This window comes from Lepus europaeus, chromosome 20 (assembly GCF_033115175.1).
Source record: "Lepus europaeus isolate LE1 chromosome 20, mLepTim1.pri, whole genome shotgun sequence".
Classification (NCBI taxonomy): domain Eukaryota; kingdom Metazoa; phylum Chordata; class Mammalia; order Lagomorpha; family Leporidae; genus Lepus; species Lepus europaeus.
In genome coordinates, this window is record NC_084846.1 from 3220558 (window position 1) to 3238939 (window position 18382).

At 69.7% G+C, this 18382-nt stretch overlaps 3 protein-coding genes across 5 annotated transcripts in view; 1 reads left to right on the forward strand and 2 right to left on the reverse strand.

Annotated features, from left to right (window-relative positions):
* Nucleotides 1-29: 29 nt before the first annotated feature.
* Nucleotides 30-4925, reverse strand: HSD11B1L (hydroxysteroid 11-beta dehydrogenase 1 like). Of its 2 annotated transcripts, none has more exons than XM_062178433.1 (8): nt 4794-4925; nt 3514-3601; nt 3309-3439; nt 2910-3021; nt 2521-2612; nt 2234-2327; nt 1978-2143; nt 30-769 (listed from the first exon to the last, which is right to left on the reverse strand). In XM_062178433.1, exons 2-8 carry the CDS (start codon nt 3584-3586, stop codon nt 742-744), a joined length of 696 nt encoding a protein of 231 aa, XP_062034417.1. In that variant the 5' UTR covers nt 3587-3601; nt 4794-4925; the 3' UTR covers nt 30-741. The 2 variants fall into 2 exon arrangements, with proteins under 2 accessions (XP_062034417.1, XP_062034416.1); XM_062178432.1 differs by lacking the exon at nt 30-769 and adding an exon at nt 1613-1881.
* Nucleotides 4926-5173: 248 nt separating this feature from the next.
* MICOS13 (mitochondrial contact site and cristae organizing system subunit 13) lies at nt 5174-7535 on the forward strand. Its single transcript, XM_062178667.1, has 4 exons — nt 5174-5615; nt 6914-7091; nt 7188-7239; nt 7381-7535. Exons 1-4 carry the CDS (start codon nt 5587-5589, stop codon nt 7479-7481), a joined length of 360 nt encoding a protein of 119 aa, XP_062034651.1. The 5' UTR covers nt 5174-5586; the 3' UTR covers nt 7482-7535.
* A 3522-nt stretch (nt 7536-11057) lies between these two features.
* Nucleotides 11058-18382, reverse strand: part of SAFB (scaffold attachment factor B) — a 29612-nt gene continuing 22287 nt past the window's right edge. The window contains exons 14-21 of one of the 2 annotated variants that reach the window (XM_062179247.1): nt 17564-17670; nt 15666-15956; nt 14400-14537; nt 14241-14283; nt 11940-12055; nt 11736-11836; nt 11497-11563; nt 11058-11353 (exon numbers count right to left, since the gene is read on the reverse strand). In XM_062179247.1, coding sequence (XP_062035231.1) covers nt 11224-11353; nt 11497-11563; nt 11736-11836; nt 11940-12055; nt 14241-14283; nt 14400-14537; nt 15666-15956; nt 17564-17670 — 993 coding nt within the window. In that variant the 3' untranslated portion in view covers nt 11058-11223. Of the gene's footprint in view, nt 11354-11496; nt 11564-11735; nt 11843-11939; nt 12056-14240; nt 14284-14399; nt 14538-15665; nt 15957-17563; nt 17671-18382 lie in introns of both variants that reach the window. The other variant, XM_062179246.1, reaches the window with a different exon arrangement.

The window sequence follows — 18382 nt, forward strand, 5'->3', positions numbered from 1 at the left end:
GCGCCCGAGACTGGCATTTGGAGGGCGGGGCTGTCACTGAGGCTCCGCCCCCTGCTGGTGCGTTAACAGTTCGAATCCCACATCGGCCGTTTGTTGGCCGACTCTGCGCCACTGACTTCGCCTCCCAGAACCTCAATGCGTCCATCGGCGGATAAGGATGGAAGCAATGCCGAGCTGTTTGGGCACAAAATAAAACTAACACGAACAGGAGGATTTTCATCCTCCTATGGGGGGCTCACTCTTGGGCCGTCTGAGGAAGGGGGTTGTACTGCCCCCTGGTGGCTTTAGGCGGTGCAGGGATGGGCACTCACATGGCAGCCAGCACTCTAACAGCTGACGGCTGCTCTCTCTCCGTATGAGCCCTGGAAGAGGGAGTGTCGGCTTTCAATTCACCGACCGCGGTCACAGCTGGTGTGCGGACACAGCCCACACCTGCCCTCCCGGAGAAAGGGAGCGGTGTCGGCATCCCAGCTCCCGCCGTCGATGTCCCCTAAGCTCTGTCGTGGCCTGCAGAACGGGGAGCAGTGGCACCGAGCCTGGGGTTGGGGCTGGCGCTGTGGCGTTATCGGGTGAGACCTGCACCTGCAGCGCTGGCATCCCACGTGGGCGCCGGTTCGAGTCCCAGCTACTCCACTTCTGATCCAGCTCTCTGCTGTGGCCTGGGAAAGCAGTGGAGAATGGTCCAAGTCCTTGGCCACCTGTACCCGCGTGGGAGCTCCGGAAGAAGCTCCTGGCTTCGGATCAGCCCAGCTCCGGCCGTTGCAGCCATCTGGGGAGTGAACCAGCGGATGGAAGACCTCGCTCCCCCACTCTGTAGTTCTGCCTTTCAAACAGACAAATCTTTTCTTCAACAGAAAAGATGCCCTGGGCCCTGGAAGTCGAGGGCGTAGCCTGCCCTGTGCCAGGACTGAGGCCCAGACCCTTGGGCTGGGGGCGGCTAAGACTTGGGAGGGACGCCCACACGCCATGGAGGAGAGCCCAGGTTCCAGCCCGGCTCCTCCGCTTCCGACCTGGCTCTCTGCTGGCGTGTGTGCCCCCGGGCAGGCAGGATGGCTGGCGTGTGTGCCCCCGGAGGCAGCAGCTGATGGCTCAAGGACCTGGGTCCCTGCCCCACCCGGGGCGGGGGTGGGGCTGGACGGAGCTCCCGCCTCCTGGCCCAGCCCTGCGGCTGCGGGCAGTGAACCAGCAGAAGGCGCTCTCCCGCGCGCGCGCGCGCGCTCTCTCTCTGCTTTACAAATGAAGTGGATTAAAGCGCCTTTGCCTCACCGCCCCCGCCCTGCCTTTTACCCAGCGAGTCCCACGCCGCGGCCTGCGTGCCCCCACCTGCCCCAGCCGCAGAAGCCACCTCTCCCGCCTCCCGGCGCCAGCAGGGAAGGAATCCAACACGGACGCCAAGGAACTGGCTTTTATTATGAACCCGGGGGCTGCGTCCAGCCCAGAACACGGACCCCCTCCCCCGTGGGGTGGGCCGCTGAGGAGCCCCAGAGAGGGCTCCAGTGGGGGCGGGGGGCCTGGGGCGGGCCCCCTCGCCGCCCCGAGCCCTCGTTCTCTCCTCTGCACACACGGGGACACCAGTGTGCGCGCCTGGCACTCCCACGCTCGGAGCCCCGGCCGTTCGCGGGCGTCTCTGCCTTGGACGACAGTCTCGTGGGCTGCGGCCACCTCCCCAGAGGCGGCCCCGGGGCTCAGGCGGCAGCGGCGGCCGAGACGTTGAGCTCCTGGCGGATGAACCAGGCCCGCGGGCGCGGCAGCCAGGCCCGCAGCAGGCCCAGCAGGTGCAGGCGCCACGGGTAGAAGACGCCGGGCGCTCGCGTGGCGCCGCCGCGGATCACGGCCAGGGCCGCCTTGGGGCCCGGGGCCGCCTTGGCCCTCGTGACGCCCCTGGGGGACGGGAGAGCGCGGTGGGGGCTGCGGCGGGGGCCGGACGGCCCGCGCAGCGCCCCCGGCCCCGCCCCCCGCTCCCGCGGGGGACCTCACCTGACGCCCTCGGCGGCCGAGGCGCGGTCCCGGAGGCCCAGGACGCACACGGTGATGGCCACGTTCACGTCCTGCACGCCCAGCTCCCGCCGCAGGGAGCCGAAGAAGCCGTCCAGGGCGAACTTGGCCGCCGAGTAGGGGGCGGAGAAGGAGGAGGGCACGCGGCCTGGGGGCGCGGGAGGGCGGCGCTGAGCGGCTGCGGCCGGCTAGGGCCCTCCCCGCGCCCTGCCCGAGAGCCGGGGCTGCGGCCACGCACCGAGCAACGAGGACACCACCACCAGCGAGCCCTGGCTGTCGGTCAGGCTGGGCAGCGCCAGCGAAGTCAGCTGCACGTAGCTCAGCAGGTTCACCTGCAGGTGGCGGCCGCGGGTCATCCGGCGGAGCCTGGGGCCCGGGCGGGGGGCGGGGCGGGAGGGGAGGGGCTTTGAGGCATAGGGGGCGTGGTTCGAAGCTGGAGCCACGAGGGCCCGCCCTCCAGGGCGGAGCCAGGGCCGAGATAGGCTGAGGGGCGTGGCCACGATCGGAGGGCGGGGCGCGCTGCACCTGCAGAAGCCACCGCGTTGCCTGGGCGCTGCGGGCCCGCGTGCCGACCGGGGCGCCGCCGAAGTGGTTCAGCACGAGGTAGTCCAGCCCGCCTGGCCCAGAAAGGCCGGTCAGGCCGGGGCCAACCCCTGAGGCCCGCCCTGGGGAGCCCTGCAGGTGTCTCTTCCCCAGAGACCCCGTTCCGGAGACCCAAGAGACCCGGCTCCCCCGCCAGCTTTACCGCCTGGACCCCTCAAGGTTTCTTCCCCATCCAGTGTGCCCCCCACCCCCGTCCCGCGTCCCGCCCCCTGACCACACTCCCAGGAGCCCAAACATCTCCGCCTCTTACTCGCTACCTCCACACCCCCTCCCCAACCGCAGACCCCTAAGGCCAAGGCCCCGCCCCTCACCCAGCTTGTCCAGCGCAAACTGCACCACCTGCCCGGGCGCCTGCGGGGAGGCCATGTCCGCGGCAATGTAGAAGATCTTGGCGGCGCCCAGTTTCCGGCAGTTCCCCACCACCTGGGGGGGGGGGGCAGAGCTGTCCGTGGGCCTCTCCTCCCCGATGGCCCCTCTGCCTGCCGGCCACGTGAAGGCCCCAGCCTGAAGCCCCCTCCCCACAGGTTTGGGTTTGGGAACTGGCAGGCCAGGAGCCAGATGGGGGTTTTTGATTTTTCAGACATCTGCTGGCCCCTCTCGGGCATGCAAGGTTTGTCCTCGAGAGCCAAGCGCTTGCCCGAGGTCACACAGGGCATGGCCGGGCTTCGGCGCCCCCCCGCCCCCACCCCGCGGGCCCTGGGGTGACTGACCTTCTGCAGCAGGGCCTCAGTATGGGCAGTGAGCACCAGGTGGGAGCCCAGACGCGCGTAGTGATAGGCCAACTCCTCACCGACGCCTGCGCTGGCCCCGGTCAGCAGCACCCGGGCTCCTTGGAGGCTGGCTGGCAGTGGGCGGGAGTGGTCAGCCTTGGGGTGGGCGGCCCGGGCCCCGCCTCCTCCACCCGGAGGTACCCACCTGGGTCGAAGTGGTCATCCCAGTAGTAGGTAAAGAACAGGGCCCCCAGCCCCGTGAGCAGCAACACCTTCATGGCCCCGCCCCGGGCCTGGAACAGGAGACACGGTGGAGGTCCAGCCCGCCCACGGCCACACGGGTTCCCCCACCTGCTGTCTCGCCGCCCCCACGGTCACCCACCCGGACCACCGAGCCCTCCCTCCACCACCTTTCGGACCACACCTGCCGCTGCCCGGCACCGATCACCTGGCCCTCTCCCTGCCGCGAGAACTCCTGACTTCATCCCGGGCAGGTGCAGCCTGGCCTCCGGCCCATGGCCTGCTCTCCATTCCAGCCCCCTGCTCACGCGCACCCTCAGAGCCAGCCACCCGCCTGGGAGCCCCCGGAGTGGGCTCCTTCCGCCTGGCCCAGCCTTTATGGTGGGGAGGTTTGGGGAGCGAGCCAGGGGCTGGCAGCGACGCCTTCCCAGCTCCGCACCCTGCCCTGTCGCTCAAGCTTTCAAATGCGTTGTATAAATAATTAAATAACACACACACCCCTAGTGAAACAAGAAGGGGAGAAACAGCCCAGGTTCTTAGGGGAGTCTGCCCGAGCAGGCACCGGCCCATCACGCCTGGGGGGCGGGTCTGTCCAAGGAAGCCACGGGCAGACAGGAGCTCAAAGATGCCCAAGGCAGAGGCGGCCCAGGGGGCGCAGGGCGGATGGGGGGGGTCCCCCAAGTCTCCAATCTCCAGATCCAGGCCCGAGTCCCGAAACCGCGCTCAGCGGCCGACCCCAACCTGCTTCTCCCAGGCCCCAGTGTGCCCCACGTCCCCGGTGTGGAGGCCCAGGTGAACGGCCTCGCCTCCTCCCACGCTGTCGCCCACCACGCACGGCCCCCAGGTCTCAGCAACGCCCCCACGGGGACCCCGACCCTCTTCTCCCGCGCAGACTCCGGACCCCGCCTCCTGCTGGACCTGGGGCGGGGGCGCCAATGGCCTGGCCCCGCCCACCTGTCGCTGCACCTGTCCGCTCTCAGCGGCAGGTACTCCTCAGCTTCCGGTCAGGCCGACCCCTCCCCAGGCCCAGGTCAGCGCACGAAGCCCCTCGGCAGGGGCCTCTTCCCAGCCCCCGCCCCGCCCCCAGCAGCCAGGCAGAGGGGGCGGTGTGAGATGGACAGAGATGGGCGGACCGACAGTGGACAGGAGGGCTCATGGCCAGCGGGGATGAGGGAGGAGTGGGGGGGCCGGCGCTTTCCCCCTGGACAATGGGGGCCCACCGCGCGCCCCCAGCCGCGCACTCACCCACTCGGGCCTCAGTTTCCCCCACTGTCCGGCGAGGCTGGGGTCCTGGCCTGGGAGTCACGCCAACGCCCTGAGGGTCTCCCTTCCCAGCCCAGTGCGGCCGGGCCCCCGACCGCGCCCCCTCCCGTAGGACCCGAGTCACGTGACGCCAAACCCACCTCCTCGGGGGGAGGGGCCGGGCCTCCAGGACTCCGCGCCCTCCGTTGCCCGGCAACGGCCTCCGCCCGCCCAACTCCCGGCCTCCCGCGCCGTGGCCCCGCCCCCGGGGCGGAAGTTCCGAACCGCGCGCGATCACGTGACCGAGGGCCCGCCTCTCGCCCACAATCCCGCCCTGGCGTTGCCGGGACAACCACCGTCTCGGCGCGGGCTCCCAAGTCGAAGTCTTCCGTCTCCCGCGCGGGCGCGGCTGACCTCGCCGCCGACCCCTTCTTGGTCACCCTTAGGCTTCACTCCAGACCCCCTACGCCTCTTTCCACGCACGGCCGCCGGGGTAGGACCGGACTACATTTCCCAGGAGGCTTCGCGGCCCAGCGAGTTCACGGGGCGGTACCGACTACACTTCCCAGACGGCCTTGCGGCGCCCGGGTCACCCACACAGCTTACATTTCCCAGAAGCCTCTCTGGCCGTAGGGCCCTCGCTAGCCCTTCTCCAGAGTCTCAGAGGCTTTAACTGGACTTCGACTCCCGGAGGCCTTTGCGGCTGACAGGAAAGACTACAGGTCCCGGCGTCCTCTGCGGCGCCGCCAGCGGAAGCAGCGGGCAGTGTGGTGTCCTTGCGCGGAGCCGAGCGACCATGGTGGCCCGAGTGTGGTCGCTGATGAGGTTCGTGGGGCGGCCGGGCGGGGTCCCCGTCAGGACCCCCACTCCGCACGTGCGGTTGGCTCGCGGTGGTCTGCCTCCCGCTCAGATAGGAGCGCAGACTGGCCAGAGGCTCCCGGGCGTCGCGGGTCGCCCCCTTCCCGCCGCCTGTGTGCCGTGGGGCCGGGCGGGGGGTCCCGCCCTGAGCGCCCCCCGGGAGGCCATGGTGCCCACTGCCCCTGCTCTGTGCCGTGGGGCCGGGCGGGGGGGTCCCGCCCTGAGCGCCCCCGGGAGGCCAGGGTGCCCGCTGCCCCTGCTCTGTGCCGTGGGGCCGGGCGGGGGGTCCCGCATCGGCGCCCCCCGGGAGGCCAGGGTGCCCGCTGCCCCTGCTCTGTGCCGTGGGGCCGGGCGGGGGGTCCCGCATCGGCGCCCCCCGGGAGGCCAGGGTGCCCGCTGCCCCTGCTCTGTGCCGTGGGGCCGGGCGGGGAGTCCCGCATCGGCGCCCCCCGGGAGGCCAGGGTGCCCGCTGCCCCTGCTCTGTGCCGTGGGGCCGGGCGGGGGGTCCCGCCCTGAGCGCCCCCGGGAGGCCAGGGTGCCCGCTGCCCCTGCTCTGTGCCGTGGGGCCGGGCGGGGGGTCCCGCATTGGCGCCCCCGGGAGGCCAGGGTGCCCGCTGCCCCTGCTCTGTGCCTGGGGCCGGGCGGGCAGTCCCGCCCTGAGCGCCCCCGGGAGGCCAGGGTGCCCGCGGCCCCTGCTCTGTGCCGTGGGGCCGGGCGGGGGGTCCCGCATTGGCGCCCCCCGGGAGGCCAGGGTGCCCGCTGCCCCTGCTCTGTGCCGTGGGGCCGGTCGGGGGGTCCCGCCCTGAGCGCCCCCGGGAGGCCAGGGTGCCCGCTGCCCCTGCTCTGTGCCTGGGGCCGGTCGGGCAGTCCCGCCCTGAGCGCCCCCGGGAGGCCAGGGTGCCCGCTGCCCCTGCTCTGTGCCTGGGGCCGGGCGGGCAGTCCCGCCCTGAGCGCCCCCGGGAGGCCAGGGTGCCCGCTGCCCCTGCTCTGTGCCTGGGGCCGGGCGGGCGGTCCCGCCCTGAGCGCCCCCGGGAGGCCAGGGTGCCCGCTGCCCCTGCTCTGTGCCGTGGGGCCGGGCGGGGGGTCCCGCCCTGAGCGCCCCCGGGAGGCCAGGGTGCCCGCTGCCCCTGCTCTGTGCCGTGGGGCCGGGCGGGGGGTCCCGCCCTGAGCGCCCCCGGGAGGCCAGGGTGCCCGCGGCCCCTGCTCTGTGCTGTGGGGCCGGGCGGGCAGTCCCGCCCTGAGTGCCCCCTCCTCCCGCGCCGCAGGTTCCTCCTGAAGGGCAGCGTGGCCGGGGGCGCCGTCTACCTGGTGTACGACCAGGACCTGCTGGGGCCCAGCGACAGGGGTGAGGCGGCGCTGCGCAAGGCCGAGGAGGTGGTGCCGCCGGCCGTGTACCAGCTCAGCCAGTACGTGTGCCAGCAGACGGGCCTGCAGGTGCCCCAGGTACTCGGCCGCGCCCCCCCCCCCCACTCCGGCCGGGCCGCGGGCGGGGCTGGGGCGCCCTCCCCTGCTCACCTGCACCTGTGCCCCTTCCCGCAGCTGCCGGCTCCTCCAAAGATTAACTTTCCCATCCGTGAGACCTGGGATAAAGGTAGGTGCGCGCCCCGCCCCTGGGGACCACCCCTCTTCCTGCACTGTGGATCTCGGGGCGAGGGGGGAGGGGCGGCTGGGCCGTGCCTCAGTTTCCCCGCTGGTCTCCAAAGCCTGGTGCCCGGCCCCGCCTCCCCCGCAGGCATCCTCACGGTGATGGCGGCTCTGTCTGCGGCTCCGGCCAAGGCCCGCGAGTACTCCAGGGAAGGCTGGGCGTACCTGCGGGAGCGCACCAAGCAGTGAGCGGCCGAGGCAGCTGGCCGCACCCGGCTGGCCCAATAAAGGACTTTGCACATGCCCCTGACCCGCTGATGGCCCGGGGCACCGTGTTCCCCACCCTGGGAGCCCACCTGGGGCCGCCCCTGCGCCGGCGGGCGGGGCCTGGGTGGGCTTGGCTCTCGGAGGTGGGGGCGCAGACCCTGGCCCGGGAGCAGGCTGGGTCGGGGCGCGTTCGTTCCTGAGCGTCCTGGGAGTTTGTGTCGCTCGGTTTTGGGGACCAGCAGTGCCCCAGGCTGTCCGGCGGGAGTGGGGGCCGTGCCAAGGCCCTCCTGCCCTACCAGGGCGGGCAGTGTCGAGTCCCTTCCTGGCGGCCCTGGGGGTCCCCAGCACCCCTTGCCACGCAGCTCTGGGAACCTGGCCATGGTGTGGGGTGTGGCGGCTGCAGGGGGAGGGGCCATGGGCCACGGGGGGGGGGGAGGGGTCACACCCGCGGCCATCAGCCCCTCCATGGGGACAGAGCCCTGTGCTAGGCACTAGGCAGGGTGGCCGAGTGGCCACGTGGCCGGGACCGCTGGCGGTCGTGAGCTGGCGGAGCTGGGCCGCTGCGTGCTGGGGACGGGGCTGAGCCGGCGCTGGGGGCACCGGGCTGCCCCTGGGGGGTCGTGGTCGCTGCACCTGCCTCCGGGCCTGGCGCAGCCCCCGGGGCGCTTTACCTTGAGTGACCCCTCGCCACAGGACGTGCCCAAGGTGGCGGCGAGGGAGCGGGTGTGCGAGCCCCGGGGAGTCCTGGGACACAGGCCCGGGGGCCGGCGCGCCCCCACATCGCGGTTCTGGCTTGGGTGACGCTGATGCGCACCCTGCACTTCCTCGGCACGCAGAGCCGGGTGTCAGGACAGGGAAAGCGCGTGCAGGCGAGAGCCCGCCCCAGAGCGTCCAGTCCTGAAGCCTAGGGCAGCCGCGGACAGGCCACCTCAGGGGTGTGTGGCAGACGGACGTAGGCAGTTTGAGATCCACGCACACGAGGAGTGTTCCAAAGACCCCCGGGCGGGGGCAGCGCTGTGGGCGCCGCGGGCAAAGCCACCGCCCGTGACCGCGGCATCCCACCTGGAGAGTGGACTAGCGGATGAAGACTTGGCTAACCCGGCCTTCAAACAAGTCAGTGTTGGCCCGAGGTGACACAGGGCGTGGGTCCCCACGTCGATGTCCCATGTCCCCGTGAGGGCACAGCCTGGGAGGCGGCAGCAGCGGCTCTGCCCCCACGTGGGAGCCCCGGATGGAGCGGGTGGTCCCTGCCCCCCACGTGGGAGCCCCGGATGGAGCGGGTGGCCCCTGTCCCCACGTGGGAGCCCCGGATGGAGCCTGTGGTCCCTGCCCCCACGTGGGAGCCCCGGATGGAGCCTGTGGCCCCTGTCCCCACGTGGGAGCCCCGGATGGAGCCTGTGGCCCCTGTCCCCACGTGGGAGCCCCGGATGGAGCCTGTGGCCCCTGCCCCCACGTGGGAGCCCCGGATGGAGCGGGTGGTCCCTGCCCCCCACGTGGGAGCCCCAGATGGAGCGGGTGGCCCCTGCCCCCACGTGGGAGCCCCGGATGGAGCCTGTGGTCTCTGCCCCCACGTGGGAGCCCCGGATGGAGCGGGTGGCCCCTGCCCCCATATGGGAGCCCCGGATGGAGCGGGTGGTCCCTGCCCCCCACGTGGGAGCCCCGGATGGAGCGGGTGGCCCCTGTCCCCACGTGGGAGCCCCGGATGGAGCCTGTGGCCCCTGTCCCCACGTGGGAGCCCCGGATGGAGCGGGTGGTCCCTGCCCCCCACGTGGGAGCCCCGGATGGAGCGGGTGGCCCCTGTCCCCACGTGGGAGCCCCGGATGGAGCCTGTGGTCTCTGCCCCCACGTGGGAGCCCCGGATGCAGCGGGTGGCCCCTGCCCCCACGTGGGAGCCCCGGATGCAGCGGTGGCCCCTGCCCCGACATGGGAGCCCCGGATGGAGCCTGTGGCCCCTGCCCCCACGTGGGAGCCCCGGATGGAGCCTGTGGTCTCTGCCCCCACGTGGGAGCCCCGGATGCAGCGGGTGGCCCCTGCCCCCACGTGGGAGCCCCGGATGCAGCGGTGGCCCCTGCCCCGACATGGGAGCCCCGGATGGAGCCTGTGGCCCCTGCCCCCACGTGGGAGCCCCGGATGGAGCCTGTGGTCTCTGCCCCCACGTGGGAGCCCCGGATGCAGCGGTGGCCCCTGCCCCCACGTGGGAGCCCCGGATGCAGCGGGTGGCCCCTGCCCCCACGTGGGAGCCCCGGATGCAGCGGGTGGCCCCTGCCCCCACGTGGGAGCCCCGGATGCAGCGGTGGCCCCTGTCCCCACGTGGGAGCCCCGGATGGAGCGGTGGCCCCTGCCCCCACGTGGGAGCCCCGGATGCAGCGGTGGCCCCTGCCCCCACGTGGGAGCCCCGGATGCAGCGGTGGCCCCTGCCCCCACGTGGGAGCCCCGGATGCAGCGGTGGCCCCTGCCCCCACGTGGGAGCCCCGGATGCAGCGGTGGCCCCTGCCCCCACGTGGGAGCCCCGGATGCAGCGGTGGCCCCTGCCCCCACGTGGGAGCCCCGGATGCAGCGGTGGCCCCTGCCCCCACGTGGGAGCCCCGGATGCAGCGGTGGCCCCTGCCCCCACGTGGGAGCCCCGGATGCAGCGGTGGCCCCTGTCCCCACGTGGGAGCCCCGGATGGAGCGGTGGCCCCTGCCCCCACGTGGGAGCCCCGGATGGAGCGGTGGCCCCTGCCCCCACGTGGGAGCCCCGGATGCAGCGGTGGCCCCTGCCCCCACGTGGGAGCCCCGGATGCAGCGGTGGCCCCTGCCCCCACGTGGGAGCCCCGGATGGAGCGGGTGGCCCCTGCCCCCATATGGGAGCCCCGGATGGAGCCTGTGGCCCCTGTCCCCACATGGGAGCCCCGGATGGAGCGGGTGGCCCCTGCCCCCATATGGGAGCCCCGGATGCAGCGGTGGCCCCTGCCCCCACGTGGGAGCCCCGGATGCAGCGGTGGCCCCTGCCCCCACGTGGGAGCCCCGGATGGAGCGGGTGGCCCCTGCCCCCATATGGGAGCCCCGGATGGAGCCTGTGGCCCCTGTCCCCACATGGGAGCCCCGGATGCAGCGGTGGCCCCTGCCCCCACATGGGAGCCCCGGATGCAGCGGTGGCCCCTGCCCCCACGTGGGAGCCCCGGATGCAGCGGTGGCCCCTGCCCCCACGTGGGAGCCCCGGATGCAGCGGTGGCCCCTGCCCCCACGTGGGAGCCCCGGATGCAGCGGTGGCCCCTGCCCCCACGTGGGAGCCCCGGATGCAGCGGTGGCCCCTGCCCCCACGTGGGAGCCCCGGATGCAGCGGTGGCCCCTGCCCCCACGTGGGAGCCCCGGATGCAGCGGTGGCCCCTGCCCCCACGTGGGAGCCCCGGATGCAGCGGTGGCAGCCAGCTCAGGCATTCGGGGGTGATTCAGGATGCTACGTCTGCTTTCTCCCAAATAAGGTCATGGACGGTGCGTGTTACAAGAACCGTGCCTCTGAGCAAGGGCTTGGCGCGATTTGTTACAGGAATAAAGAGCCGGCGCTTTAATAGAGGATGTGTGAACAGAAACACCTTTATTACAAAAAAACAAAACGAAACAAAAACAAATTCACATTGTATTGAGCTACAATATGGCAGCAGATAAAAAAATGATTTGTACAGGGGGGAGGTACTAACAACATACTCCTGTTGCCAGGGGCCGGGAACACAGGGTCCAGGGCTCAGTAGCGGCGGGTGAAGCGGGCATCACTGGGCCTGCTCCCCCGGCTCTGTCCCCCGAAGCCGCCTTGCATGCCGCCACGCGGGATCACGTGGCCCCGGGAGGCCCCGCCGGGGGCGAAGCTGCCGCGCCTGGGAACAGGAATGGAGTCAGATTGGTCTGTGGAGCCCCCACCCCCGGCCTGCAGGGCCCCCAGGTCCCACCCCCGGGGATGCTGAGGGCAGGTGCGCCCCTGCACACGTGGGGGTGTGGCTTCACCAAGAAGGCTCCTTACCCGGACATGCCTCCGCGGTTCATCACATGGCCCGGCCCGGAGTGCCCCGACATGCTCCTCTCCCCACCTGCAAGACACCACTGCGTCGCACGGAGCACCCCCCCCAGGCGCCGCCTCGGCCCCCACACGGCAGCTCTCGCGGCTCCCCTTGGGCCAGAGCTCCAGAGGACGTCGCCCATGAGCGCCCCTGCCCACTCGGGCACCTCCCGCTCCCGGGCACTGGCAGAGCCGTCGCTCACCTTGCCACCGCTTGTGGTCCCTGTCCATCATGCCCCCGTCGGCGGCACCCTGCCACGCCCGGTCATCCTCCAGCCTCCGGCCGTGGTCCCCCCAGTCTCGTCTGCCCCTTGGAAAGAGACATCTCTGACTTGGCTGCCCCTCGGGCAGTGACCCACCCACCCTTCCTCGGAGGGCGCGGGGCTCAGGGCAGGCAGCCCACAAACCTGGGGGGAGGAGGCAGCCCCCGGCCTTCGCTCATCCTCTTGTCAGAGCCATAGCCCCACCCGTCGCGGGAGTCTCGGCCGTGGCGCTCCGGTCCTCCGTGGCGCTCAGGGTAATGCTGGGTTGGAAGAGGCGGAATGAAGAGGGAGCTTAGGAACCCACCGAGGCCCAAAGCCTGGGGGACACGGCTGTGCCCTCTGCAGGACATGTGCACACAGGCCACGGCCATGTCCTCCCAGGGCAGGGTCACCGAGGGGGAAACGGAGGTAGCGCTCAGACTCCCCCCATCAGGGCCCCTGACGGGCTCCCAGGGGGCACTCCGACCCCGTGCTGGCTCAGCTCAGAGAAAGGAACTCCAAGGCGGGCCGCCGGGAGCTATGCCTGCTTCCTCATTCCACGCCTTCTCTGGTGGGGAGGTCCCAGAGCCCCACTTCCTATCCAGCCTGGGAGAGCAGGGGAAGACGGTGGCCTGAGTGCCTGGATCCCTGCACCCGTGTGGAGCGGGATGGAGCTCCTGGCTGCCGGCTTCGGCCTGGCCCAGCCCCGGGTGCTGCGGCTGCTTAGGGAGTGAACCATCGTGTGTGCAGGCCAGCAGCGCCCTGGCCTTCACAAAGTCGCGTGTGGCCAGGTGCAGACCACAGCCCGGCAGCCCCGCCCCATCTCCCCGCCCCATGCGCAGCAGCTGCCACGGTGCTATTTCTAGGTACTACGGGGAGATGACTCGTCCTGTGTCCAGCTCCCTCAGCGGGCGGGCCTGGCAGCGCTCTCTGGGCAGGTGCAGGACACCTGTCAGTGGGAGCTGGAGAGCCGCCGCCCCTGGCCACCCCTGGCCACCCCGCGCCCCCAGTCCTTCCGTAGGCTGTGGCCGGCACAGCTGTGGGTCCTGGGCCCTGTCCCACCTGCTAAAAGCAGCAGCTTGTGTTTCAAACCCACGTTTCTGACGGCCACGGTGAACGCTCACCCGAAGCCTGTCTGCGGCACCCTGACCCTCAGAGTGTGACACGGCTTTGGCTCCAGGGTCCCACAGGTGTGAGCTGTGGCCTCAGAGGTGCATCCCAGGTGAAAAGCGACTAGAGAGGTGCGTGGGAAGGACACCCTCGGGGGACCCCATGCTCTCTGGACACATCTGTGTCCATCTCCCCCAGGGGACAGGGAGCTCACCCGCAGCCCAACACGAGGTGCGTCCTACCGACCCTGCAGCACCACCGCTGCCGGCCAGCCTCACCTCCCTGCCCAAGACAAGGCAAGCAGGCTGGCTCCTCCCCTGCCTGCGCACAACGCAGCCCCGCACCGTGAGCACAGCACTGCCAGACCTCAGGACCAGCCTGCGGGCATGGCGACCACGACGGCGGCCTTTGGGAAAGAATAAGGACCTTCCCCAGTAACCAGACAGTGTGGCCCTGGAGGCGAGGAGGGGCGTGAGGCCGGCCCAGGCTCAGCTCCCTAACGGACCGGTCCCTCACCAAGGCCTGGGCTTCCTGTTCCCTGGGGTCAAAGGTCGCCAGCTGCTCCTGGGCCTTCCGGGCCCATGCTGGCTGCAGACGAGGGCCCCACCCATCAGCTCTGACCGCCCTCACTCCAGGCTGCACCGGCTCCACCCCTGCAGCCTGGTGCTTACTGCCAGGCTCTCCGTGCCGCTGTGTGCAAGTCGCTCCAGGAGCAGGGACACGGGAGTCCGGGAAGGCCACTCGGCTCCTCCTGGGAGAGCAGAGCGTTCCGAGATGGAGCCGAGCGCGCAGCCGTGCTCAGGGAAAGGTGCCCCAGCAGGGCGGCAGGGCGGGCACTCAGGCATGACCATCGAAGCTCCAGGACGACGGTCTGGAAGCATGGTCAAGCCCAGGCTCTAGGGGCTGCGCTGTGGCATGGTGGGCTGAGCCTCTGCCTGAGGCACTGGCATCCCCTATGGGCGCTGGTTCCTGCCCTGGCTGCTCCACTTCCGGTCCAGCTCCCTGCGGATGGCCTGCGACGGCAGAAGATGGCCCAAGTGCTTGGGCCCCTGCACCCGCATGGGAGACCTGGAAGAAGCTCCTGGCTCCTAACTCTGGATCAGCCCAGCTCCAGCCACTGTGGCCATTTGGGGGTGACCCAATAACCGGCGGATGGAAGACTTGTGTGTGTAACTCTACCTCTCAAATAACTAAAGCCTTTAAAAAAGGGGGGGGGGGGGCAGGCACAAGCCATCCGATTTTTGTCCCCCTCCCCCCCCCCCCGGTGCTATAGTTTTCCTCAGAGGGAGGAGGGGAGGGGCCGAGAGAGAACGAGAGCCCATTCTAGGGATGAATGGGCAGCTGCGGCTGACCTACCTGGCCTTCTCGGTCTCCCATCATGGACCTTGAACCTTCTCTCCTGAAAGAGGAAGTTCACGTCACATCACGGGCGGAGGCGCTCAGGCGGGGTGACAGTGCAGGGCAGCACGGGGCTGTGCTGACGGAAACGGACACAGGCACGCCAGGACCACTGACCTGTCCACGGAGTGGTTGGGGTAGCGGCCCCGGTCCCTGTGGTCGAAGTCGTGGAAGCGGTCCTGGCGGCTGAAGTCCGAGTGGTAGCGCTCGTCCAGGGCGGCCCGCTTGGCTTCCGGCCAGTAGGCGTCGTCCCGCCTGCAAGGGCATCCAGGAGATGAAGGTGTCCACTCAGATCCCTGCCCTCAGCACCTGCGGCCCTGGCACCCAGGACACGAGAGGCCCCTCTCTCCACGAGGGCTCGGAGACATGCCCCCGACCCGGGGCTGCCCGTCGGGATCCCGGTGTCCCCTCAGGCAGCAGAGGCCCGGCTCTCCCAGCAGGACGGCGGCTCAGCCTCAGCTGGGCCTGCACACGGCTCTGGGGAAGCCCGCAAAGCCAGCGCCTCGCAGCCAACAGGGGCTCTGCCCCGCTCCTGGGCACCCTGACTCACGGAGGACCACGGCCGGCCCGAGGGCCCCTGGCACGCTCGCTCCCTACCCTAGCTGTGAACGCACACACAGAGCCTGCCAGGAGCGATGCTGGGATGCTCCGCCCAATCCTGATGGCAAGGCGTGGTTTAGGCTCCCTTCTCCCTGGTGTCTAACGTTACACGGCATCATCACCGTGTTCTGAAAGTTCAAATTCCCCTTAGCCTGCAGAGGAGGAAGGCGGCCACCAGCGACAAAGGAAGGAGAGCGACTCAGCAGGAGCCCCGAGAGGGGCTGCCTGCGATTCCAGGGAGGCAGCTGCCACGGCTCTCCTGTCTAGGGGGGGGAGACGCCCCACCCTCTGCTTCCTGGGAGCCCAGTCAGTCTGCCCCGTCTCTCCTACCAACACAGCGCACCCCCGAGCAGCGACGTGAGGTCCTGAGTCACAAGGCTGCGATCCAGACCCACCACTGCTGTAAGAGCCAAGGGACAGTGCTGTGGACCCTACAGGTGCCGTGGGACAGCTGGGCTCAGGGCTCAGGAAACCACGCCCGCCGAGTCTGCTGCGTTAGTCAGCTGCTCTCGGTCCCATCTCTGGTGCCGGCCGGGATGCAGCGAGTCCTCCCAGCGCAGGGCTCTGTAACAGGCCCAAAGCAGGCGCCCCGGGCAGCTCCAGGAGACCCAAGCCCGCCCTTCCCAGGCCCAAACCACGCTGAGACCCCTGCTGAAGCAGAGAGCCACACGTCAGGCTGCCGCACGGACCGGTGCTTCCTCTAAAAACAAGCTCTCCTCCGAGCTCGCGTCTGCGTCCCTGACCCTCGACTGAATGCCACAAGCCCAGAGGACTGCTGCTCACCGGCCGTCCAGGTCGTAGGGCCGCCGAGCCGCGGGCCGCCGCTCCTGCTCGTAGCGCAGCTCCTGCTGGCGCCGCAGCTCCTCGCGCTCGCGGTGGATGCGCTCCTGCTCGCGCCGGCGCTCCTGCTCCACGTGCATGCGCTCGCGCTCCAGCCGCTCCCGCTCCATGCGCTCGCGCTCCAGCCGATGCCGGTGGAAGGCCAGGCGCTCCCGGGCAAACTCCAGCCGCTCGCGCTCCTCGCGCTCCCACTGAGCCTGCAGGCGCTGCTCTCGCTCACTGCGCTCCCGCTCCCTGCGGGGACAGCAGCGATGAGGGCGGGAGCAAGGCCCCACGCAGGAGCGGCACGCTGCACACCCCAGCGGGGCCCAAGGACACCGCAGGCCAGGACCGTGAGCAGGCCTCTGCCCCGCCTGGCACCTCAGCTGGCAGGTGACACGGCGAGGTCAGAGTGCCCGTGTGTTTTCTGCGATCTGACAGACCACAGCGAGCTCTGGTCTCCCCGGCCACTTCCAGCGCCCCTCTACACCCTCACAGGTTCCCCAGACCAGTCTGCCCCCTCGGCCAGGGTCTCGGCTGCACTGAGCCGCTTTCCCTCTCCCCGCCGGTTAATGGAGTTTGTCTGGAACCCTCTTCTGCAGCTGTCCCCACCGCACAAGTTCAGCGCTCCAGACTCAGTGAGCACCTCTGCCCCCCGAAGCCTCCCGAGGGCGCGCACTTCTCCCGAGGGCGCCTGCCCGGGGGCTTTACGTCCACCGCGCTGTCAGGACCGCGGGGGAGGGAGGGGGGCAGGCGCAGCCGCACAGCCTGCGGCCCCGGGGACTCGTTTTCTTTCTTTTTCAAAGATTTACTTACTTATTTGAAAGGCAGTTACAGAGACGCAGAGGCAGAGAGAGAGAGAGATGGAGAGAGAGAGGGGGAGGGAAAGGGAGGGGGAGAGAGAGAGAGAGAGAGAGGGAGGGAGGGAGAGGGGTCTTCCATCCACTGGGTCACTCCCCAGATGACTGCACAATGGCAAGAGCTGGGCTGGGCAAGCCTGGAGCTTCTTCCAGGTCTCCCAAGTGGGAGCAGGGGCCCAAGCACTTGGGCCATCTTTTACTGCTCTCCCAGGCCATAGCAGAGAGCTGGACTGGAAGTGGAGCATCTGGGACTCGAACCGGCGCCCATATGGGATGCCAGCCCTGCAGGTGATGACTTTACCCACTACGCCACAGCACCAGCACCTTTCTTTCTTTCTTAAGCAGGGTTCAAGAGTTTCTTGGGGTGGGTGTCGTGGTGCAGTGGGTCAAGCCTGAAGCTGACATTCCGGCTAAGTGCCTGTCAAGTCCCAGCTGCTCAGCTTCCGGCCCAGCCCCCTGGGAAAGCAGCAAAGCCAGCCCACATGCTTGGGCCCTGCACCCACGTGAGAGGCGCGGAGTGTTCCTGGCTCCAGGCTGGCCCAGCTCTGGCTGCTACAGGGAGTGACCCAGTGGAGAAAGATCTTTGTTACTCTGCCTTCCAAACAAATCAATCTTTTTTTTTTTTTTCTCCCGACAGGCAAAGTTAGACAATGAGAGAGACAGAGAGAAAGGTCTTCCTTCCATTGGTTCACCCCCAAATGGCTGTTACGGCCAGAGCTATGCCAATCTAAAGCCAGGAGCCAGGTGCGTCCTCCTGGTCTCCCATGCGGGTGCAGGGCCCAAGCACGTGGGCCATCCTCCACTGCCTCCCCGGGCCACAGCAGAGAGCTGGCCTGGAAGAGGAGCAACCGGGACAGAACCGAACAAAAATCAAACGTTTCTTGACGACCTAAAGGAGCAGGGAGGCAGCAGCCCCATCCCACCCACAAGGGGCTCCGAGCGTCCTCCCAGCACACGGCTGCAGCCACGGGCTAACCGAGCGCGCTCCGGATGCCAACTCACCTGCGTGACTCCGAGTCTCTGGACTTGCGAGGCTCCTTGACCTTATCAAAGGACACGACAGACCGCTTCTCCCTGCTGGCCGACTTGCGGTCTTGGCTTTTGGAGGCCTAGCGTATGGAAGCGCATTACAGCGTCAAGGCAGCAATGACAACAGAGCAGGACCCATCAGGCCTGTCAGTGTAAGCATCCCACATGGAGACCAGAACCACGCGACATCCACAAGCGCTCTCTCCAGGGAACTCCTGGCTCCAGCTTCCTGTCTTGCAGCGCCACAGACACTCCCCAACACCTAAGGCTAAGGCAGCATCGGCCCAGCACAGGCGACAGGGCAGGGACGCGCCTCCCCCAGCAGCGGGGGCGTCAGTCCCGCACTCCTCACCCCAGGCTGCACAGCGCCTTCTGGGTGGGCCCGGCCAGTCTCTGCAGGCTCCCCACAGAGCACGGGGCCACAAAGCGTCTGTCGTTGGGGCTTGGCCCCTTACTCTGTGTGCCATCAGGACCGTGGGCAGCGTCACTGTGCCTGCGCCCTGCTTTGACAGTCACACCTCTTGGTTTCTGGCAGACAAAGAGAAGTCCCATTCACTGGCTGACCCTGCCACTGCCTGCAGTGGTCTCCAGCCAGGAGCAAGGCTGGGAGCAGGGGACACAGTGCAGGTCTCCCTGTAGGCGTCACGAACCAATGACCCGGGCTTCTACTGCTGCCTCCCGACGTCTGCATTACCACGAAGCTGGAGTCAGCAGCCAGGGGAGCAAACCCAGGCTCTGGACACTGAGCGCTCGCGAGAGCAGAGTTCAGAAATGCTCTTCCGTAAAAGACCA